Source organism: Lynx canadensis, chromosome C2 (assembly GCF_007474595.2).
Source record: "Lynx canadensis isolate LIC74 chromosome C2, mLynCan4.pri.v2, whole genome shotgun sequence".
NCBI classification, from domain to species: Eukaryota; Metazoa; Chordata; class Mammalia; order Carnivora; family Felidae; genus Lynx; species Lynx canadensis.
This window is the reverse complement of record NC_044311.2, coordinates 98,288,970-98,314,038: the sequence shown is the minus strand read 5'-3', so window position 1 is coordinate 98,314,038 and position 25,069 is coordinate 98,288,970. Positions and strand designations below refer to the sequence as shown.

Sequence of the window (25,069 nt, the reverse complement as noted above, 5' to 3'; positions counted from 1 at the left end):
GTGCTATGAAGTTTGAAGTCTCTGCTTACATACAACTCTAGTTGGGGTAATTTCTTGGTACACTTCTGGAGGATGGACATAAAAAAAGGGTACTGCCTTGACAGGAGCAGTGATGCACCTGGGGCAAGGATGAGGGTGAGGGGCATCTCTAAACCCAGCTACAGCAGTAGTGCCCAGCAGTCAGATGGACCAGGGTCTTTGTCATGTAGACAAGCAATGTTGATGATGAAGACTGCTGTGGACTAAGGATCTGACCTCTCCCTAGATTTTGTAAGTCCCTGTACAAGTCTGGGGAAGGGAGAGGAACCTTGAAACCTCATGGAATTTCTTGCTATTTTAGTGACAGGTTTAATTTGCTTTAGAAATAAGGAAATGTGGGGCGCCTGGGTGGCTCAGTTGGTTAAGCGGCTGACTTCGGCTCAGGTCATGATCTGGCGGTTTGTGAGTTCGAGCCCCGCGTCGGGCTCTGTGCTGACAGCTCAGAGCCTGGAGCCTGCTTCAGATTCTGTGTCTCCCTCTCTCTCTCTGACCCTCCCCCATTCATGCTCTGTCTCTCTCTGTCTCAAAAATAAACGTTAAAAAAAAATAAAAAAAAAAAAAGAAATAAGGAAATGTTTTTTCCACCTGAATGTTGAGAAATAAGTCTGAACTTCTTACACATGTACTACCTAATTTAGTATATTATTGACCACTGTCTCTTTTCACTTGTGCTTGTCTGGGTCTATGAGAAGACTCGAAGCATCCCGAAGGCTAGTACCCTGCCTTGTTATAACTACAGCTACAACTACAAATTACTGAACCTTCACACTGCCCATTTCTTTACATTGAGTAGGTCCTAACTGAGCATTTGTTAGGTCAAGTCTCTGTCGAACTTCCTGAACATGCTGACAATATCAATGGGAACTTCAGGCTACACCTTTTCTCTGAGGTACTGCATGTTGTAGTCCCAGGGAGTCTTTCTGTCTCTGAAGTTTGAGTGATGCTCTTCTCCCTCTCCTTTATTACTCTACTGCCTCTCATCAAGGAAGAGCCACAGTTCTATTTTCAGTACACATTTAAGGTCTAAGGCAATTGGTTTTTTATGAGTTCACTGAGTTTCTCACAAACTGTGCTCAATCATTTATGATTTCTGACACAGGCCTTACTGTCCCCATCTCCCGGATTCCATTTCTCCCAAAAGACAGCTCATTAGGTCCTCCTGTCGGCTGAGGAGTCAGTGGAGCTCAAAGCAGAGCCATACCTTAAAACCCCAGGTAAGAAGAGACGATCAGTCTCTCATGTGATCTAAAAATGATCAGGCTAAAGTCCCACCACCCTTGCCTGACTTAGGGAAGCTAAACTGCTTGCTCACAGATGTTAGAGAGATCTCTATCAATCAGTTGTGATAACTGGATATGTATATTTGCATAAACAGTGTCAGAGATTGTTTAGAATATTTTCACTTGGTGGCCACTGGGTGTCCTCATTTACAAAGTAAATAAGTAAATACGCGCTATTTAGTGTAGGTCACCCGAGGGAATAAAAGACACTAGATTTCTCTTTGGCCTTTCACATGCTGAGCATAATTTTTTTTATTGAACTTACAACCAGGTCAGATATCAGTACTGTTATAAATGTTCGGGTAAAATTGGTAAGGTTTATAACCAAAGTAACTTTTGTAGGTTCCAGACATGAATTCATAAGGCCATTTCCTCAACAGAGGGGACCGTGATCTAGCTATTAGAATGAGCTCTTATTTGTTTGAAAATTGGCATGGGATTTTGACTATCTGCGCAGAGAGCCAGGAGAGAGAGGAGCAGAGAAAGTCTTCATTTATTCTTAAAAGAAAAGAGAACACCAAATATATCTCCATGGGATATTTGTTAGATTCTGTTTTTATTTCAGTTTTTCTGGAAACCAATTAAAAATAATAATGAGAAAGATAAAATATGTCCTTTTCCTGGGAAACCTAAAATAATGTGGAAAAACAGTACATTGAAGTGGGGCATATGATTATGAATCATTTCATATTGAAAGACAAAGAATTAATTTTATTTATTTATTAATTTATTTAGGTGGACCAGTTATCCCATCTGTAAAATGAAGATTCTTATGCTTCACAGGGATGTGGTAGGAGAATAAAATAGAATAAGGAGGCATGTAGGGATCCTAGGAAAAGAAACTTGTATACCAGACAGATTTTAGGGCAGTACTAACATTCTGACTGTAGCTGAGTCACAGTTGTGGATCTTGTTCCTAACAGCAGACGGGAGTCAAGGCCAGAGTTCATGCAGCCAACAGATATTTCCTGATTCAACCACTCTAACGCACCAAGTGTGAGGCACTGCAGGGCCGTCACTTTGTGCTCCGTAAAGTGATTTGTGCATGCCTAGGATTGTCAATGCTTCTAAACTTGTATTACATACATCCCTGATGAGATTCTTTCCTTGCAAGGCCAAAATGATTTCCATCTCCCTACTCTGTAAATTTCTCACACCTGAGATACAGAGCCACTGTTAAACTTCATATAACAATACTTGCCTTCCAATGTTGTACTTAACCGACTAGCTAACCTTTTTCAAAAGCAAAGTTAACTTTTCTGTAATAATTTTTTCCTCCAGTGCATATCCTCAGCTTAATTATTAGTCTCTGGCATGTCATTTCAGTATATAAATTATCAACATGATTCTGCGCCATAACTAACAGTTTACAACAGATAATACCAGGGAAACGAGGAAGCCCTGTGAGCTATTCACTGCCTTTCAGAGATGGTCTCAGGTCTTACTGGCATTGCTTAACAGCTTTTTTCTGTTTTTAAAAGACCACCCGCCCCCGCCTCTAGTAGAGCTGTCGGTAACTCTCAATCAACCGTTTAAACGCACAATGATGCACAATAGCCAGGTCACTTGCACCCTTGGATTCTACCAAAGGATCACAATGTACTCAGAGTGTATGGAGAACTATCTCCTTTCTTCTAAAGATCCTTAAATCCCTGGGATTTATAGCATCCTCCAACTCTTTAATTAGTAGATTCATTTTTGAACTACCGTAACCCCAAAGACACATATCTGCAGAGCCCTTGTGACTGTGTTTTTCCCTAAGCCTTTACTCCTTTCAGTTTCCCCAGTTTGCTCCTTTAATTTCACTTTCAGAACTTCTTGAGGCTCAGTGGCTGAACACCACACAGTGCAGGTCTTATCTGATGTACCGGCGCCTGGTGTGGTCTAAGACACACTGGTGTTTTGTTCTTGAAGTACAGGACTGAAGTTCTGAAACCTAGACTCCAACACAAAGGAGATCATTAGCTCGTTTTAAGTGTCTCTTTTCTTCCCTCATGGCCCCCTCCTACCCACCCCAGTGCTTCCTTAGTCCTATGCACTGGCCACAGATGGCAACCATATTCCAATTCCAAAGCTGAGTATATACAAAATCCTTCCATGGAGAACAGAGTGGCTTCAAAGTTAGCTTTCTATTCAAGTGGGATGGTGGAGACTCTGGAGGAGTGAACTCATCTCTCATTCATTTAACCCTCTATTCATTCAGCCAGAAGCCTGTTTTCCTACACATTCTTCTAGTGTCCAGCCAGTTGAGGGAGGCCGGGTGTGAAGAACTCTCTTGAGGGCCCTTCCAGCAGGAGGGCACTGGGATTCTAAGCCACGCTCTTGTTTCCCTGGGCCAGCTCTGTCTGCTGCTGATCAAATCATGCCAGTCCCGTGAGAGGTGCTTGGGAGCACTGTGTAGGGGGTGGATTTCTCAAGAGCTGTCTCCTTGCTAGACTGACAGCACATACTGTATTCCCTAGACAAGGATTAGACCAGGGAAAAGGGTGAAACAAGGAGGAGGGTGTGGGGTTTCAGAAAACTCCGCAGGATGGCACAGTAATGGGAGGTGGGAGTGGGAAAACCTTTCTTTTTTCTTGTTTCAAGGTTTGCTGGAGCTTTGGCCTAATCATCTGTTTGAGCATCTTGAAAATAAGTATCTATTTTCATGATATCTATGAAAAAAAGGCACCAGATTATACTACAAAGTTGACCTTAACCCTGCCATATTGTTACTAGAATCAAAACATGTAGCAGCCTACATCCAACAGAAAAGGATTTTGTTTTCCCAGCATAAAAACCAGAGGGTATCTGCAATGCACTTTGTTTCATAGGTCTGCTGAAGGAAAAAAATCTGATAAAAAATCAGTACCTATACTTTCACAAATGGGCAAAATGCTCACAAACACCATACACCCTTGCTTTTGCTCCATTCTCCCACACCACATTCATTCATTCATTTATTCATTCAACAACTATTCGCTGAGCACTTACTATGGTCAAACACTCTGCTGGGTGCTCAGGATCCAGCAGAGAACAAGACAGGATTTCTTTCCTCATGAGTTCTTCCAACTGGCCCAAAGAAGCACTTAATTTAACTGCTAGCATGTTATTTGAGGAACAGGGATGATTCGTCTTACCTAATATTTCTTCTGAGTCTTTCTGAAACATATTTCTTGAACGTCCAGACTCCTTCAACTAAGACGTTCTGTCTTGAATCTCTCCCGTTCTATTGTTATATCCATTCCTTTCTTTTTTTCTTTTTTTTTTTTTTTCAACGTTTATTTATTTTTGGGACAGAGAGAGACAGAGCATGAACGGGGGAGGGGCAGAGAGAGAAGGAGACACAGAATTGGAAACAGGCTCCAGGCTCTGAGCCATCAGCCCAGAGCCCGACGCGGGGCTCGAACTCACAGACTGCGAGATCGTGACCTGGCTGAAGTCGGACGCTTAACCGACTGCGCCACCCAGGCGCCCCTATATCCATTCCTTTCTTGGCTACAATGTTGAGAGTTCAGATTGTAACTGCTACCTTTTTTTTTTTTTTTTTCTTTTTCTTTTGGTGGGGCTACAACCCTGAGGGATCGTTACTTTCCAAGCTGCACATATATTTTGTCTGTAGATACTGTACCATCTAAATGGTGTCTTTGGATTCTGCTGAATAGCCGTCAACATGATTTAAGGAAGACTTCATATGAGAATCAGAAATCACAAAATTTCATTATTTTAAAGCTCTGACTTGAGATTTATGTGGACTTCACACAATCTAGGTTAGCATTTCAACTGCATCTCTTACTAAGAGACCTGTGAGCTCAAGTTCCATACCCATGTGTCTCTGGAATTCTATTCTCAGCGGCAAAAGTGCTCTGGAGGGAGGAGAAGCAAATGTCCACAATTATCTCCACGCATTACCCAAAACCCACGGGACAGGAAACGCGTACTCGGTACAATGAGCCAACAAGTCTTCCTGAATTTCTTAAGATTATATATATTCTTTGAGCTCCTGCAAACTGCTTCAGAATGGAAGAAGATAAGTGAGCTGGGAGATTCAGGGCAATCCTACTCTGCAGCAAAACAGAGTAACTGAGTTGGCCAACTAAGTTGGCCTCTATTTTCAATTCTTTCATAATACTCTGAAGCCATCGGGTGGACGGTCTTTCAAAAAGATGAAAGGTGCATTTCTTTAGTTGTAAGGATGTCTCTTTGGAGGGGGCCTGGAAGTGGCAGCACAGCTGTTGGCCCGTTCTGAGGACCTCATGTTTCGGCCTTTTCTGGTATTAGTGCTGGTAGGTGGCTTCAGGGAAAGGAAGGTGCGTGGGAGGGGTGTGTACAGATGCTACGAGCATCTGTATTCGGAGCTAATGCAGCACACAGAGCCATTGGAAAATCTCTCACTGACTGGAATGCGCTTGAGGACAAGAAGGAACTCCACAGATCAACACTATCAGACTGTCATATCATATAAAGAATAATCTACACCTTCCCCATGTCGAAAAGGAAACATTCCGAGAGATTTTTGAAGCTGTTTGGGCTGCAGATTCCTTATCTGTAAAATGGAGTGTTTTTTGTAAGAATGACAGAATGTACCTGACACACAGTGGATGCGAATATCAGTCCTCTGCCAATGTCAGGAAAAAAACCAAAATCCACACCAAGACCAATGAGGGCGTAAAAGAAGGCCAAAAGATAATGGAGAGGCTTCCCAGTCCACCTGGGCCTGAATCTGAGAAGGGACAAGGAAAGGGAAAGTGGCCTTTTCCTGAAGTGAGGGGGAAAGTGTCCCACATGCTGTCCTATAGATCCAGGGCCTCTGTCTCCGTCATTCTCAAGGGGAAGTATGCGGCCCCTGCTGCTATGACATACATCATTTATGTTGCATCAATTTTAGTACATATTTACTTAATAATTTAAAACATTTAAACTATAGCTAATGCTCAAATTCTCTGAGTGTTGGCGGTCTTTCTGGTGTGGTTTTAGAAGCTTTACCTATAGCATTTCATTTACTCCTTATAATAACCCCACGAGACAGATACTATTCACATCCTCATTATGCATATGAGGAAATGGAAGTATAGGGAGGTTAAGTAAAAGCATGTAAAATGCATTCATAGGCTGAAGTTCACGTTAAAAAGAGCAAATAAGTAGACCGTGGGGGTGAGAAAACATTTTCTGAGCAAACCTACTCCATTATCAGGTGTTGAAGAAATGGCTTTAGAGGTCTGTTATATCTGCCCCTGCCCTGTGGGCATCTTGAAGGGACCCAAAAGGGCTCTAGGAATCAGTCCACATACGGATGTTCACATCAGACTTGCTCTTTTGTTTCCTTTTGGGGGCCAGGTTTGAGCGTGCAGATTCTGTGTGGGCTATGTCTTGGGGAAGTGGCTCTTTCCTTCTTTTTGTTCTCTGAACCCAGCCTAATGAAAGCTATATACTGTGTCTCAGTATATATGCCACTTAGGCAAGCATACATGTGTGCATATCTTCTTAGGAAGTTCATAGACTCTGACAGGGAGGCCCAGTCATGGTATTTTGGTACCTCAACGATTCCTCTTCTAGGGGAATCCCTCTTCTGGAACTAGAGGGTGACATCTCCATGAAGCCTCGGCCTGTATCACTGCCCAAGGACAGCAGGTCCATTTGGAGTGCCTCTCAGCATGTAGACCCAGGATTACTGTCTACTTCAGAAGCCCAGGATCCAACCACTCCTCTGGGACCCTTAGGTCAGGAATATAATGGAATAGATCAGATTTCTGGGGGTTTTCTTAAAATTGGAAAAAAAAAAAATCCAAACCACCCTGTCCTGCATGCAGAAACCTACAATATTTCCCTGAGGAAAGGCTATGCATCCTTTCCCTTAGAGTTAACATCTAATGGTTGAAGTTCAGAATTTGCATGTGTATTTTCCATGAGACACAGAATTATGCTCTGTAGCTCAAATTTACACATACCTTTCTTCTACTGTCTCCTTTATATCTAAGTACCCAGTTGAGATATGGGGCAAAGAGACAATAAGTGATTATACAGAAAAGAAAATGATTACAAAAAAAATGACAAAGGTAATTTAGATACCACTTCTTGAAATTCTTCATGTGGTGTTCTTCATGCCATGCCAAGCACTCTTAAAAATAAAATAAGATAAAAACCAAGAGGGAGGCAAACCGTAAGAGACTCTTAACTATAGAGGACAAACTGAAGGTTGCTAGAGGGGAGGGGGGCAGGGGATGGGCTAGATGGGTGATGGGTATTAAGGAGGGCACTTGCTGGGATGAGCACTGGGTGTTATATGTAGGTGATGAATCACTAAGTTCTACTTCTGAAACAAACAAACAAACAAACAAATTATGTATGCCTGCTTGAATACTGCGTGGGATCTTGGTATAAAACCAATAATATGAACTTAGTTAAAACCACTGAGAATAAATGAGTAGGAAGAAATTTTGTTTTGGAGTTGGATAGTAAAGGCAAAACTCAAGGTCCATTTTGGTATCAACTATGAATTCATTCTTGTGAGATGATAAAGACTCACATTCAAAATTCTCCCATATGGTTGTTTATATAACTTCTGGTAGTGACAAAATAATTTTCTTATTAGTTTCAGAGGTAATTTAATAGCAGAGAGTTGCATTTGATGTAGTTGGTTCAGAGCACCAACCTGAAGTAGAAGGAAGTGTAGATACTGTGTGTCCAGGTGACAGTGGCCTTAGGCATGTCTTCAGCCATCAAAGAGAACAATACAGCCCAAATAAAAAGTTAAAAAAAAAAACCTCCCCAAAACAATGAACTTGAGGATCTCTTGTGCAAATGAAGAAGTACGTGAGACAACACATAAGGTTGTTATCTGTAAAGCAGAGCTATTTGAATTGAACCTATCATAAAAAAATTTCACAGAATGTGGCAGTGGCTCAGTTGGTTAAGCATCTGACTTCAGCTCAGGTCATGATCTGACACTTCCTGAGTTCAAGCCCTGTGTCAAGCTCTGTGTTGACAGCTCAGAGCCTGGAGCCTGCTTCGTGGATTCTGTGTTTGTCTCTCTCTGCCCCTCCCCTGCTCATACTCTGTCTCTGTCTCTGTCTCTGTCTCTGTCTTTCTCTCTCCCTCTCTCTCCCTCAAAAATAAATAAAACATAAAAAAAAGAATGTAGCATTTAAAAGATTATGCCTTAAGAGAACCTGTTTTAAAACATTTTTAGAAAATTTTAATGCTCAACGTATATGGTACCTGTCCTCTGGCTAATGCTTAGAGATTACTGAGGGTGAGTGAATGTTTGTGAAGGCATCCAAAGAAGACATGTACAATTCTTGCAGGGCATTAGTTCTTAGTAGCTGAAAGGAAAAGAAAGCAATGTTGGAAAGGAGTAGAGAAAGAACTAATATACAATTACTGATTTGTTGGGTTTGGGTAGTGGCTTCAAATTTCTTTTACATAAATTTATCATCCCAATTGCCATGCACATGGAAGGTCTAATTCTCTCTCACCTTGACCAGTTAATTGCAGAGTCTCCCATAACACTGGTTTTTATTCTTTTGTCTGTAAATGGGCTTGAGACTCTCATATCATAAAAATATTCCCTACCCTACCTTTGTATTACCTGTTCATTATTTCTTTGTAAAGTATTAAACTTCTTTAAAAAGTAGTGCATGATTGTTGCTTTCTCATTCATCTTCTCATTGCTCTTAAACCCCATTTTATGGTGTTTTTGTGAGGCATCTGACTCTGCTGTCTTAACAGCCACCAAAAAGCTCCCAATTCTTAATATCTGCAGCACCCAACACTGCTGACCCTTCTCCTCCCTGAGGGTCTTTCTGTACTATCCTGGTGTTCCTCCTATATCTTAGACCTTCCTTTCTTTTCCTCCTTTTGCTGGTTCCTCATTCTCTTTCTTTTCTTTTTTTAATGTTTATTTATTTTTGAGAGAGATAGAAAGACAGAGTGTGAGTGGAGGAGGGGCAGAGAGAGGAAGACAGAATCCAAAGCAGGCTCCAGGCGCTGAGCTGTCAGCACACAGTCCAATGAGGGGCTCAAACCCATAAACCGTGAGATCATGACCTGAGCAGAAGTCGGAAGTCCAACCGACTAAGCCACCTAGACACCCTCCTCATTCTCTTTCTTATCACTCACTGTAAATATTCCATTTCCTTTTTTTCTCTCAACAAAGCCTTCTCTGAATTTGCTCCTATATTCGTGGCATAAAGTATGGCTTCTTGGTGAAAGTATTTGCTAGTATCTGCTAATTTCAAATCTTCCTGCTGTACTCCACTACCCTATTTGTGACTCTGTTAATTGTCTCCTTTGGGTTTACCCCTGGTGTCTCATTCTCAGTATTGTTTAAAACTGAACTGTATTATACTCCTCTAAACATTTCCTTTGTATCTTCTCTTTTTGATATCTTAGAGTTATCTTTGATATCAGATTTCCTCTCTCTTAACTAACAGTCAGCTCCTGGAGCTGTCCACCTTCATCTACAAGGTCTGTTGAACCTGGCTCATCATTAGTTCCCTTCGGGTTACCAAAAGTCGGAACTACTGACAAAGCTTCCTAGGCTTTCTCCTCCCCCCCACTCAGCCACCCCTTCCCACATCCATGCATTCTCAACACCCTTGCTGCTAAATTAGATCTTCCTACAGCAAAGCCTTGAGCATGGCAACCCTTACTTAAAACCCGTCCACAGCTTTGCACCAAAATGCAAACTCCTTACATATTATCCTAATGCCATGCCGCCAAAAGAGTTCTATTTGTTTTTCAAGAGAGTTCAAATGGAATCTTTTTTGATAAACTGAATGGATATTACTATTAACCACGTTATAATGTATTTTATGAACTTTCTAATTGCTATCTCATATAATGGCAACTTAAGAACATACACTAAGTTTTAAGATTCTTGGTGGCAGGGTCTGGTTGTCTCTACATTCGTATCCCCACAGAACTCAGTGTAGGGTGAGGCACATAAGACGTACCCTACACATGCCTGCCAAGTGAATGAATCAATGCTGTGGTGAGTCCAGGTAAATGGGGACATACCTTTAACCACTCTGCAGGGTAGTTGTTTGTGAATGTCTATGATATTCTCTACGAGATCCCAAGTCTCTGTGCACAGGGCTCCAGTTTATAAAACTGCATCCTGCACAACACAGAGATCCAGTCCTCCACATTGAAAGCATTCAGTAGATTGACAAATGAAGAGTCCTGACTGTTCAGAAAACATAAGTTGTCCTTGAAGCCAACTGGGTACCAGGCCGCACAGTATGATGGGAGGAGGAGTTGGGCTCCTGTTTGTCTCTTCCACTCACTCACTATGTGGAAACCTTTTGGTATGACACTGGCCCTCTTTGGGCCTCAGTTTCCTTATCTGAGTAACAACGGATTTAGATCAGGCAAACCTTAATCTCTTTCAGTGCTGGTAAAAAGTACTAACTGCTACACATTCCCTAAAGAAAACAAAGGATACAGAGGCAGAAGAAAAGCAAAAAGCGCTTATTTAGCTGATAAGTTAACAAGGGGGGTTGGGTTGACTATGGTAGTTGGATGTGAGGTGATTGGTGGAAGGGTTTGACTTGAAATTTCTTAAAGCAAGCAATTTCTAGAATCTTCGTACATGGTCTCAATTGATCCTAAATGACCCATCTCTGAGGCAAATTTTTGTTTTTTTTTAAGTCAGGATGTGAGAATCCCTGACAGATATGGAGGAACACTAATTTTATATAATGAAATTTGCCACTAGGGGAGGAAGCACATATGAAACTGCCAGTAGCAGCTGCAGATAAGAATTAAAGATGGGAGATGGCAAGATGAAGAATACAGTCCTGAAAACAAGCAGGCAGTCTTACCAATTCTATGTGGGCAATCATAGGCACCTTTATGCACTATTTGGGAGAACAATAGGGCATGGGGTAACTTGAGGCAATGGGCCAGGATTTGCCAGGGGACCGGGGAGGACTTCATAAGAGGACAGACTGCTAGAATCTGGGGAGACCGTGAGTTAGTGACAGAGTTCCAGCGTGACACTAATAGGTGACTCTGTGGCTCCAAGAATGAATCTTCCTCAATAAGGAAAGTTATTTTGAAATCTACTCATCAGAAAAGTATTACCAGGTCCCTCGTAATACTTTCCTACATCTACTGATCGTATGAAAAGAGGGCATCTTTGCCCATTAGAAAACAAGTGGGCATCTTGCTTTACTTTTTATTTGGGGAGGAAATGTCTCTAGAAGGGATATACAATTCAGCCCAGCTGAATTTTAATGACAGGCAATGTTACCCACATATAAACTGTCCTATTAGGTTTATATTAAAATGAAGTAAAGCCTAAGAAAGTTTTAGTATCATAACTGAACTACTCTGTTTACTGAAAACACCGTGCTCTGTCTGTCCCTGTGGCTTCTCTTCTGTTTCTTCTGCTGGAATGCCATTCCCAACCTCTTTTGCCTTACACACACCTGCTCTTTCATGATCCAGGCCTAATGTCACCTTCCCACTGCTTCAGGCTCCCTCGTCAGGAACGGTTAACTTCATTTTATTTTATTTTTATCTTTAAAAATTATTTATTTATTTATTTATTTTGTATGAGAGAGAAAGCGTGAGTGGTAAAGCGGCAGAGAGGGGGGGGGGGAGAGAATCTTAAGCTGGCTCCATACTCAACATGGAGTCAGACACGGGCTTGACCCCACAACTGTGAGATCATGACCTGAGCCGAAATCAAGAGTTGGACGCCCAACCGACTGAAACACCCAGACACCTTCAGAATACTTTAATACTGCATTTGTACACCCTTCCTCCTCCCCCTTACAGGTTTATATTTTTAGCAGGGTGTTGGGAACACTGAGGGGATAGTGTCCTGTTGCTGTCTTGACCCTTTGTCCTCACTGAGGACTTGGCATAGAAGCAGGGTTCAGTAGCATTTGATGGCTGACTAAATGAAGGAATGCATGAATGAGTGAGGGAGAGGACTACCAGAAATTATTGCATTAAGTGACCATGGAAGACAGCCAGTTAAATTTGTGTTGTAGGGAGGGAACAAATTGAAAAAGAGGGACCATGTTATAAAAAGAGGTAACTGTGACATGAAACTTCAAGAAAAAGACTTTTAAAAATAAATGTGTCCCCAGATATACTAAGTAGAGACTCTAGGAATTAGAGCAAAACAAAAACAAAAAAAAAACAAAAAACAAAAAAAAAACAAACGAAAACCACAACTAACTGGGCTTCTCATGGGCAAGTGCTGGACTAAGCACCGACATCTCTAAATAAGAGGCTATCAAAGGTAATAAAAATAATTCCAAAGAGATTATGTATCAATTAGCTCAGAGGCAGAAAGGTGACCATTTATAAAGGGAGTGACTATAAAGAAATGAATCCACATTTAATAGGTAAGAGGTTTACTTGGCTAATGATATAGCAGAAAGACAATTTAAACTGTTAGCTCTGAACAGGTAAATATGTAATTCTTTATGGTATAGGAGGTAGAATAAAGAGGAATGCGGGGCACTTGGGGGACAATGAGAACACACAGTTGTACCAAAGATGGCTCTATTTACTGTTTAACTGATACGGTCTCCAGTAGAAAATTGATAGCAAAGCCATAGGATAATAGCTATCTGTGGATACTCATTCCCTCCAATTTTGATTATGTTTCTTCTGCAAATTAGTGTGACCCCAAAATGTTTTCAGGATTGTCCAACTTGTCCTAAATTCCATAAATAAACTCTTTCAGAGGATGCTGTTTTTTGCCATGTCTCTATTACGGTTCTTCACAGATGGACCATTTTTGTCCTTCCAAAGCCTAAGAATAACTCTCTCAGTTATCAAGACATACCAAAATCCAGTTCAGCTGCTCCTGTGGGATTCCAGTTAGTTTAGACACATCTGCTGAGATACATGCATTTGAATCCAAATGAAGCTTTTGTTTGATTATACATTTTGAACAGTTAGGGAGGTTTTTTTGGGGGCCAAAATGTTTTTCATTTTTTGGCACTCCAAACAGAGATCTTCAGTTATAAACACTGCCTTCGGAGCACCTCCAGCAGAAATCCAATCTTTTCATGTGAACAGGTGCCTCAGGAAGATTTTGGAAGGTTTTACATTGCATCAGCTTTCTGATTGGAAACTTTCTGAACACACACACAAATTTGCCAAGGAGACCTTCAAACTTGCTTGAGCAGTTTTCACTCATACAGACAGACATTCACACATACAGACAGCCCAAGTAAAAGCAAATCAGAGCCTTGTAAAACTGAAGTATCTTTCCTAAAGGTTAAATACCATACGCAAACAAACTGAACAAAAAGGAATGCATGGCAGGAGAGAGAACGAATTGATAGCAAGGACAGAGGTTCAAATTCTTCATGAGCATGCTCCCCTTAAAGCGTTACTGGAGAGTTTCAGCGGCACATCTTCTTAGTAGAATGCTATCTCACCCAGTTTTGAATAAACGCCCAAGCGTTTGTGATTTTAAACACTGTACCTTAGGGTATTGCTACTGATCCCTTTCACTCACAAACTTGTTCAAACATTTATTTTGAAACACTTCCTTCCCCAATGCAAATGGGTCAACCGGATTCAAATAGGAAGAGAAAATACTACTCTCTCAACCGGGCTCATCAGCAAAGCCCATATTTTAGCTGGTTCCCTACAACTTTTCTAGTTTGAGCAGAAGCTGAAAAGTTGATCCAGAGTAAAATGACTTTTTAATCCCTAAGCCTGAAAAGTTATTACAGAGTAAAATCACTCTCCCATTGGGCATGCCCGGGATTCAGGGGGGCAATCTGCTTCCAAGTTGTTCTTATAGCCCTGGACCAGATGCTCTAAGGTGGCCAGAAACCTTTGTCTACACCCACTTAGCAGATTTCTGGCTCTCTATCAGGGACTAAGAGGTTTATTTGCAGAAATGAATCATTTCCTTCAAAATATCCTTTACCCTATTTACATGCTTGCATATTCCTTCCATTTTGTTTTCCCCCTACAGCTTTACTAAGGGAATTAATTATCTAGAAGAACAGGAACATACAGTAAGTACATCTGAGATCCAGGATGAGACACAGTATGTCATCTATTAGGCCTGGCTAAGACCAGCAGCTGATGCTAAATGGGAAGGAACATGCACCAAATGTTTTTTAATCACAAAGTTAGTAATTAATTGCTCTTTAAAATACATTTTATGCTTCTTTCTGTCTGTGTACATGAAATGCACATTTATTACATGCCAAAAATTACAACATTATGGTTTAAATGTGACTGGCACGGAAGTCCGGAAATCAGAGTTAATGTTCCCACAGCAACTTTAATTCTGTCCGTGTGCACATGTAGGGCCATAACAGCCTTCCGTTCCAGGATAATACATATAGATGGTTTGGGGAGAGAAGCTAAAGACCCATAGCCTCAACTGTAGTTACAGGAGAAAAACAAAGGGTAAAAGCCATGTTCCTTTCCACATACGTGGATAAGAAACAATGTTCCCGCGCCTGGTGTTGTGTAATCAGGGAATCAAAGAGTCTGCTGTGCTGCCTGCACTCAAGGGGACAGTTGCTGTTGCTGTGGGAACCTGAACTTTGCATTTCCTGACTTTGGGGTAATTAAAATGTCAGCCTTAATGTGGCATTAATGGAGTTTGCCATAAAAAATCCTCTTTGTTTTGTTCCCTAAAAATTGCTTAAAAGTTCAAACTGAACCAAGTGTACTAAAAATTTTAATCTTGGGGACTTGGATGCGGAGTGGTGGCGGTGGGGGGGGAGGTGGGGGGGGAGCGGAAGATTGGGAGGGGGAAGACCAATGAAGGTAGAAGGCCAGAGAGAGAAAGGAGGGGCCCGGCAGGCTCCTCCACGGTGCTCAGCCCCAGCAGAGTCATGCTACCTACAGAGCTAAAGTTAAACCCACCCACACAACAGTTTGGTAATGTGTAAAGGTTAAATTAAAAATAAATAAAAACTGTTAATGCATAAGTGCATCTTGGCAAGGACACAAGAAATGAGACAGCCTGATGAGGCCGGTGCAAAACACTAGAAGGTAAGTAACCAGGGATGTCAGCTTCCAACAAAACAAAGACATCAGAATAGGTGGATCTACAGCCAAAAGTAGGGAGGACTGCCAAAGGAGTGGGGGATAGAATCACTTGTCTCTTCATTGGGAGCCTTGTTTGGGGGAAAGCAAACTGGAGGCAGCACGCAAGTAAACGTTCTGGTGGAGTCTGTCACATGTATAGGACCGTGACGCACTACAGCTTGATAGTTGTCAAGACAGGGAGAGTGTCGTCTGCCCCCCCCCCCACTTGGTTTAGGCCTGTTTACGCATTTGAAGAGAGAGCCTGAGCTCAGCCAGTTCTGTCAAATACCTAGGGCTTTTCTACCCTTTGCATTCCAAAACTCCTCTTAACGCCTTCTGTTATTATTATCATCATCTGAGTCCATTTACCATTGGATTTTTAGAAATGGTGAGGGGGTGACAGGCTAGGAAGGCATGGGGGAATCCTGCTAAGAGGCCATTGTCAGTGGGTGCACTGCAAAGTAACACACATTCCAGTAGCAATAATAACCTCATCATCTCACAAAGGAAAACCTCTCTCCACCATGTTCCTTCTTGTTTTGGATATTACAGGGATCTTTTGCAAAATTTGAAGTGTCTCGGCAGGTTAAATAGACAACTGAGAATTTCATGGGTCAGACATGTCTAAAACACTGGCCTGTGTCCTTCAGATGCAGCAACACTACGTCTGACCCACCCTTATGGTTCATATGCTGAGAGGACCCTTCTTCTGTGGGGATGCTGATCCCCTGTGTTTTAGAACTCGGTCACCGATATGAGTAGTTGCACATTTTCAAGAATGCCATTTATAGGCTTGGAACAGAGAATTCAGGCTGCCCACAGTAAGAGCAAATCCATAAACATCCCTCAGTATCCAAATGAGTTAACGACTGAGTAAGTCATTCATCTATAGACGTGCCAATTTTCTCAGTTTTCTCATCCATAAATTGGGAAGAATTAGAATGACTGACGGGAAATGGGCATTAAGGCATGGCTAAGAATACTTCTGCTAAACACATAACAAATAAAAAGGTGCTATAAAAATTCAGGCACTTGTGAAAGCTTGGAACACCACACACTGGTGGAATGTTTCTGAAGTTAAAGAGACTAACAAGTCCAGGGCACTATTTTTAAATGCCCCAAATCTGTTAGTTCTAAATAGGAGCTGAATATTTTACCTTAAAGAAATTAGGCTTTTAAATTAATCTGTGGTAAGAATGACATTTGAAAGTAAAAAAATAAAATAAAATAAAATAAAATGAAATCTTCTTGAATGCAAGAAGAGCATCCAAAAAATTTAACAGCTTAAAATAAACCTCTTTCCTGTCTTCTCTCAAGCAATCTCCAAATGGACAGATTTCTGTGAATCTTTCCTAAAAACAATTTTCTTCTAAGGGTAGGCTCAAATCAGGACACACTACAATCCAAATATATTTGTAGAAAAGTATAATCGATTGAAACAACAGGTTAGAGAAGAGAAGACTTACACATCTTAATGGCAAAATCAGAATGACTTTCTAAGCAGCTGGAGATTAGGTTTCTCCTCCCTATTTGTTCTCCTTCCAACTGCATTCAGACACCTCGCTGTGAGCTCAGATCTACTGGCTCCCGCAGGGTCACCGAGGAGCTGTGTGGCAGCAGGAGGCTCGTACAGTGTCTTGTACATAATCCACGCTGGTGCCAAGGCCTGGCCAGGGGATGCTTACGGTAAAGTACAATAACTGAAGCCCGGTGCCTTCTCTATTCAGCAAAACGTTCATTTTGCTGTAACAGGGGATGTCTGGGCTAAGGCGGTTCTATGCAATCTTCCCCATAAGGTGTGGCAGAAAGCCAGGCGATGAAGGTCTGCGTGCAGGAGCTCCAGGCCCTTCTCCACAGGAACAGGCTACCTTCCTGGTAGGTAGGGACAGTGTGCACATGTCTATGGGCACTGTGCCACGCTATTTTCCAACTCTTCCTGTAATTACTATTAGGCTGGAGACTGCCAGGCAAGAAGGGCCAAGGATGTCACTATTACGATGGTCCACAGAACACAGTCCTTGCTTCTGACCCCCAGATTTCTCTATAGAGGCAGCAACTTTGTACAAGCCACACGGGCTGTAGAGATTTGGATCTCATTCTTTCTCGTTTCATTTTCTAGTGACAGTAGGGTCTCAGCCCAGCCACGAGTGGAACAAGCTCCTTTCACCCCAAACTCGATCCCTGCATTTTGTCCCTATACCTAGACGCTCTTACGATGAAACGAGTAAGGAGTGGGATCTCCCAGACTCATCCGCTTTGCGCCCACTTTGTGGAGTCAGGAAAATAACAATAGGAGATTTAGACTCTCATTTCCTAATTAATAATGTTTATGTTCGTGAATGGCATAACTGGAGTCCTTTTTTGAAAATGAAACTTTCTTGGTCTTATCTTCCTCCTTCTAAAAAAGAGCACACCAGCTCTCTGCCTGTTACTAGACATCCTTTATGGAGATCAGTTCAGAATACTTGTTGGGTATCTCAAGACCGAAAGGAATATTCCTTCAGCCTGGACCCCAAAGTTATTCCATTCCTTTCCATTGTCAACACACATGTTCCTTTCTCTTTGAAGTACTGGGTTACACTTCAGAAAGAGAAAAGCTCCTAAACGTGATTTATCAACTTTCTTAAAATAGAATTTGAAGAAGTGACTCTCAGATTAGTGGGAAGACAGCAAAAATAAACAGCAATGGAGTGATTTCAATAGCGACGATCTCATTAAGCTGCCCATTTCCAAATTTAGCCCGTAGGCAGTTTTTTTAATTAAAAAATATTTTTAACCTGAATGCTTATTGGCTACGTGAAGTCTGGGTGGATTCTGAATTCTTGGAAGCCATTCTCTTTTCTTCTGTAAATTTATGCTATCCTTTAACCACTTCAAAATAAATTAAAAACTGGAAAGACGGAAATTCAGCCAAGCCAAATGAGACTCCAATAACTAATGCAAAGCTGACTTGTATTATGTAATTTCAAAATGGATGTTTCCTGTGTCTAACTGGCTTTTTGAGGTCCATATTTGGTGGTTCAATTTAGTCATGGTGGAAGTGCCATTATTCAGATCGCGGGGACAAAAGAATAATTAGAAAACAGTAACACAACTTCTTCTTCTTCCTTTTTTTTTTTTTTTTTTTTGAGTGGATGCTATGAAAGAAAATGTGGTTCATGTAATTAATCAGCCTTTTGAGTCCAAATGGCTGGACACCTGGTTTTAAAATACACTGTAGCTTTGAAAATATAGATGTTGGCTGAATCAAAATGGAGGCAGGTTACTTTCGACTACTCTAGAAGACCAGAAGGAAACAGCTTGTTCTGAACGCAAAAACAAAAAAGCCAGAACCCAGGGGAGAAGCATGCTCCAAGCGCCGCGAAGACACCATCACCTTACTGGTGTACTCACAATCAGATGACCCGGTGTGAGCGTGAGAGTTTGTCAGTGAATGTGTTGAGTGGATGAGGGCTGGGTCTGGAGACAAAACAGCTTCAAAGTTCAGGCAGGGAAGGCCCGGCTTGGCGTTGGATCCACCCGGCTGAGTAATCTCATTCTCCTCAGATGCCTTCTGGTTTTCAGCTGTCTTGGGTTTCTTCCTGAAAATAAACAAAGGGCCCTTTGAAGGAACTGACTGCATATTTGGGAAAAGGCATTTTTAGAATCTGTTAAAGATAACTTGATTTTTTTTTTCTGAGGGGGGATGGGAGGGAGTCCAGTATGTCCCTTGTTTTAAAACAAGCTGATTCTTGTTTTTTTCCCTCCAGTAATGGCCTAACTGGGAACACATGAAAGCATATGGGCCAAGCAAACAGCACCACATTTGGACTCTGTTGGCTGCATAAAAAGACCCTGTCCCAGAACTTTAGACAGATTGAGCTACGTATGGCTGACATTATCCAAGAAAGCATCCTTTTTTCCCCCTTAAGAGTTTTAACATGGTCTGGAAAAATACTAGTGGAGGTTTACCGTTCTAGCATTTGTCAGGAAGCTTAGAGACAGGACCCGTGGAGTAATGGGAGGAGCACTGGACTGGGAGTCAGGAGACTTGAGCTATGGTACTAGCTGTGCCTCTAACTTGCTGTGTGGCCTTGGGCACCTCACTTCACCTCTCTGGGCTTCAGTTTCCTCATCTGTAAAATAAAGGGCTTGGATTAGAAGGCCTTAAATGTTCCTTCCAGCTTCAAGTTTCTATTAACGGAATACATTAAGGAACATTCAACTTTCTTGCTGTTATTAGGTTTACTTCAGATGAACACATAATTTCAAATCACAATCTAAATTTGCAGGCTGTAGAGATGAAAGGGTAGTGATGGAGGTTTTTGTTAAAGTAGCAAATGAAAAGTGAAAAGATGAGCTTAGCTGCTAGCAGGTAAAGCGGTAATGTGTCACATGGAGATCCTCTCTTCCAACTCTTTGCTCATCCAAAGCTTAACATTCCCTTTGTTTGTTGATTTGGTACATCATGACCGTGGAGTGTGGGAGTGCGACTGTGAATTTGGGGCACGAAGAAGAGATGGGTGAAGGGAATTAGAAAGTAATTGTTGCTAATTGCGATTTGGGGTCAGGAAAAGGAAGTAAAAGACCTCAGGTAGTGGTTGGCTCTGGTGTCCTCTCCCCAGGATAATGAAACTGATATAAACACAGAAATACTTAGCTTATACTGCAGGTGCCCTAGGCCCTAGGCACTCTGGATTATTAGTCATACCCTGAACATGCCCTCCAATTTCCATGGTCCGTGCCTTTTTTCTATCATTATTTGATTGGTGACCAGAGAAATTATTTGATTTAATTTTTCGGTACAAGATTATGTGTGCAACAGAATTTGTTGTAAGTAGCTTTGCTTCCATGTCTTTCTTGTTTCTATAAGCCTGGCAATGGACTTGTCATACAGAATATTTTGTATCGAAATTTGTTGTACCGGGTAGTTAAAATCTGCCCTCGCAGAATATGGTGTTATGATTAGCATGCTGTGTTTCTCGTCCAACAGGTTGTGAAATCAAATCTGCTTTTTCAGAGGGCAGGAGGCAGAGATGGCATGGTAAAGATGAAAAGACAGGGGAAGTTTTCAGACATATTTTTCAGTATGGAGGAAGCCAATAAGAGAAGCAACAAATTGCAATGCTTTACCAACTGTTTCTTGGATGGGTGACTATGGAATCAATCCCCAAGACTTGAGTGTCTACATGCACATCCAAGGACTACTTTCTGGGGTTCAGTTTAAGAAAATATCCAAGATCAAAGTCTCACCTTTTTTTAATCATCGAAAGCTAGTGCCTCCTCTAAGGTCCCATTTCCATCAGTGTTGTCTGTCACCAGGTTTGTCATCAGGTTAGAAACCTTAGGTTAAAAACACCTTCCTCTGCCTTAAAGCCAATTCATCAATACCTGAGAATACTGCTTCTTTCATATTTTTCGCATCCACGTTTCCTTTCCATTTCCACCGCTATCATCGTAACACTTTTATTTACACTGCTGTTAATTTTTATTGGCTCTCCATCCTCCTTGACCCCTCTGAGATAACCAGGTTAGCCTGACACCCCAAATGAGTTCTATACATGCTCTAGTTTAGCTCACATGTCCTACATGTTGGCCATACAGGACTTTCAAGTTTCTTTTCTCTTTTCTTTTCTTTTCTTTTCTTTTCTTTTCTTTTCTTTTCTTTTCTTTTTTCTTTTCTTTTCTCTTCTTTTCTTTTCTTTTCTGTTTATTTATTTATTTATTTAGAGAGTGGGAGAGTGTGTGTGCATGAGCAGGGGGAAGGGCAGAGAGAGAGAGAGGAGAGAGAGAACCCTAAACAGGCTCCACACTGTCAGTACAGAGCCCGATGCGGGGCTCAATCTCATGAACCGTGAGATTATGACCTGAGCTGAAATCAAGAGTTGGTCACTTAACCTACTGAGTCACCCGGGTGCCCAGGACTTTCAATTTTTTTGAATATTTGTAGAACATCTTTGGGAATCTGAACATCCTTGGCTCTACATCTTTCTTCAAGTTATTTCCCTTCAACTCTGTTGAAATTGTATTTATCTTTTAACTGTCTTGATTCCCCCCTCTACCAGATAGAATCTCTCTCTCTCTCTCTCTTTGAGATTCAACTCCCTCCCACCTTTTTCTGAAATTCCAAAAATTTTTTACTTTTCCCTATTTTACTCACTAAATTTTTGTTTCAATGATAATTATTTATGTGGTCATCACTCCTATGAGACTGTAAACTCTCTGAGGGAAATGTCTTAGTGATTTTTAAATCCTCTGTGTTCATCCTTTCCTTCCTTCTTCCTTCCCTCCCACTATTCCTCTATTCACATAGTCATCTTATAAATATCACGTGCCTATGGTGTGCCTGCATAGGTTAGGGGATGCAACGAGCGTGGTTTCTACCTTCCCAGAGTTTGCTCTCTAGTGTGTACTGTTCATCAGAGTAGCTTAGACAAAGCTGTCATTCAGTATTTGTTTGTTGATGGAATGAAGCGGAATTGAGATGTAGCTATATTTTGAGAATAGTCCTCGTCTAAATCCCAATTAAGTTTCCTACACTTTATGCAGCAGTGAAATCTACATTGACTGGCTGCTTTTCTTTTGAATCCATGAAGGGCATTCGATAAGAAGAGGACAATTTTGCTCCCCAAAGCGAGCTTGGTCTTCCTGAGTCATTTAAATATCAGGATGAAATACTAATGACAGATATCGCTGCACAGAAAAAATATTTATTTCTGATGCTTATACACAAAGCCTATGCTAGTTTTGGATGTGTGTTTCAGGCAGTTGAGAAAGCCCTCTTTCAAACATGTGTACATGACCACACAACCAACGTCACTCATTTTTAATGCTGCAAAAATGGTATTGTACTTCATATAAATGCCCTTGCTTCCTTCCCTAGATTTGATCCTGCTTCCTACCTGACATTTTGCACCACACCCTCTTGTTTGTTGTCTCAAGGATCATGCTCAGAGAACATTCATAGTACAGGGGCATTGAAAGCCACCTCTACAAATGAAAATATTGAAAATCCAACCTTTTGGTTCACTCCTTCATTTGCTTATCCTTATACCACTGGGCTTTTTCCAACTTCACAGATAACAGAGAGCCACTCACTGTCCTTAGAAGCAACTCATTTCCCTCCTCACCCTCTCTAATAGTTCCGTTGGACTCCTTTCCCTGGAGCTGAGAGACACTGAAACGTAGCAGCAGGCTGTGTCTAGACAGGCACAGGTGCTGTTATTTTGACCCCATTTTTTCAGTTCGTAGTTTATTAAGGAGGAAAGAGCAAGTCCTGTAGTAATTAATCGAAAATACCTTCTTTGGTTGTGTAAAAAGAATTATATAAACATGGCACATCTGAGGGTAACTCTGTCCAAGCCTCTGTGGCTCTGCATTATTCCTTGGAGCCTTTAGAGGGCAGCAGCACACAGGAGACTTGGGGCAGCATGTCAGAGAGGCAAACTCCCTACCAGACCAGAACCTTCTTCCCAGTCACCATGCCAAAGGTTGGTTTGCCAAGCTCTGGCCGCTCAGCCTCTTTCTTTCTTTTCAGTTCTCATTCTCTCTCTCTCTCTCCCTCTCTCTCTCTTCCCTCTCTCCCTCCCTTCCTCCCTCCCTCAATGTTAAAATTATACACTCTGATGAAGTCGCCCCTCAACCGGAAAATGAAAGCTCCAATGAAAAAGTTAGACAAGCCAACAACAACAAAGAAAGAAACCGGGAGAAAGGGGAAAGGGGGATGGTGAGGGGGAAGGATTTAAGAACAAGAAAAGGGCAGATGTTTCGTAAATATATGCAAAGCAAAACTGGGTGTACCCTGAACACTTCCACAGGGAAACAGACCAATCATTGTGCACTTCCTCCCGCCACACTGGTGGAGCTCTGCATTCAAAAAAAAAAAAAAGAAAAAAAGTGTGGCTGGAGGCACCTGCCTTTCAACGGTCAGTTCTGACATTCTCACTGAATATCTCCCAATTGTCCAAAGAGAACAAAAACATTTTCATCTCCCCACTGCATACATTTCTCTTACGAGAAAAAGGGCTGCTTCAAGAACTGGAAAGGCATTTTAAGGTGACTGGTGGCTGGTTTTTAACTCTCATTGTGCCGGCCCTGGCAACAAGCTTTGGGCTGAAACATAGCAATGAGTAAGGTTGTGGATGATGCTGGCTCTTTCCTTACTAGACATATTGCGTGTGGCAAGAAATATGCATTGAAACATATTGATGAGATGGTAGGTATTAGGCATGTTAAACGCGTGGAAATTAACCAGATCGGTGGCATTTGATGTATATATTTCATACTTCTTTGCACATATTGCACACATACAGTGATGGCAGTGCTTTCTGCAACATATGGAAAATAAATATTTTATCCGTGTGAGCTCTTATCAGGCTCCTGGGGCTGTTGAGAGGCGAGTGCTCTCTTCCATCTCCCTCTCCCAATTTTCTCTCTTCACTGGGCTCCCACCCTCTCCTGCACATTAACATGCCTTCCACTTATCAGCCTGGATGGATAGGAAAGAATTAGTCAGAATCTCCTTTTGATAAATAATTACTCAGTCATTGAATCATGACAATTTAGACCAATGATGCTCTCCCCTCAATTTTTGGGGGAATGGTAACCATTTCCTTATTCTCTTTCCCCAAAAACCATTGGAAAGGATCAAGAGAGTATTTGGGGAGGGGGGAAGAGGGGAGGTGTAACAAATCACCCAATGGAACACAGTCCTACCATCAAGTAGCTGTGAGGCAAATTACTGTGTTTCTCTGGGCCTCAGTGGAAACAATGGAGTAATAATACCTACCTCCTTGGGCTGATGTGAGGATTAAATGAGATCATTCATGTCAAGTGATTGGCAGAGTGATGGCACATGGTCAGTGCCCAATGATGGTAGCTCTGAGAGCATCAGTTCTATGGTTTTCATCGTCTCAGCTATAAGAAGGCACTTCCTTTATCTTAGTAATCTTTTTTAATGTCTGGACTCGGGCAGGGACAATGGACTGTAATTGTAGCAAAGATGGAAAGAATGCTAGGATAAGCAATCTCCCCTTCAACACTTTGATCTTACTGTATTACCCTCCTGACACTGTCTTTCTGTTCACCTGTCTGTCATTGCTGCTCCTATACCAAAAGCTCCTTTTGAAGTTGAGGGTTAAGCAAGCTGCACCTGGACCATGGAAGTCTATCAAACCTGAGCACTATGGTCCATGCACTGAGGTAAACCCCTGGGATTCTCACTTATCATGTCTACTTACAACTTATCCCTTTACTACTCTGTCTAATGTTCCCAGATCAATTTAAGATGTTTTCATAATGAAAACATTTTATTCTCTCGATTTTTTCAACCTTCGTGGCAAGGCTGATTTATAATGTTTTTCAGCGTATTTCTCCCTCACTGTGTCAGTCAGGATCCTGGCAAGAAACAGCTGGCACACTCAAAGGTTTTAGCCGGAGAGGGTTTACTATAAGGACTGTATACTGAGGTGCAGAGGAGGTAAAGGGGCGTTCGAGGGATGGTGAAGCACCACCAGGCTAGCAGCGGGGGAAAACTGTTACTCTCAGCTTTAAACTTAAATGGAAGGGGCCAGGAAGGCATGGCATTTAGTCTAGTCAGAACTGCAGTTAGGGGGCTGGACAAATCAATACCTTGCCGAACGCGGGCTCCGTGAGAGTGGGGATTTTTGTTTTGTTTGCTGCCCCATCCCTAGTCCTTAGAGCTGTGTCTGCAACATAGTAAATGCCCAGTGAATTTTAGCTGGTCAAGTAAATATATTCAC

General features: G+C 41.7%; 1 protein-coding gene across 4 annotated transcripts in view; it reads right to left on the bottom strand.

The window, feature by feature from the left end:
• Nucleotides 1-25,069, bottom strand: part of ZBTB20 (zinc finger and BTB domain containing 20) — a 769,186-nt gene that overhangs the window by 25,513 nt on the left and 718,604 nt on the right. For all 4 annotated transcript variants that reach the window (XM_032594753.1, XM_030330006.1, XM_030330007.1 and 1 more), the window contains 2 exons: nucleotides 19,281-19,444; nucleotides 18,723-18,910 (listed from right to left, as the gene is read on the bottom strand). In XM_032594753.1, the coding sequence (XP_032450644.1) occupies nucleotides 18,723-18,910; nucleotides 19,281-19,291 (199 nt within the window). In that variant the 5' untranslated portion in view covers nucleotides 19,292-19,444. The remainder of the gene's footprint in view (nucleotides 1-18,722; nucleotides 18,911-19,280; nucleotides 19,445-25,069) is intronic.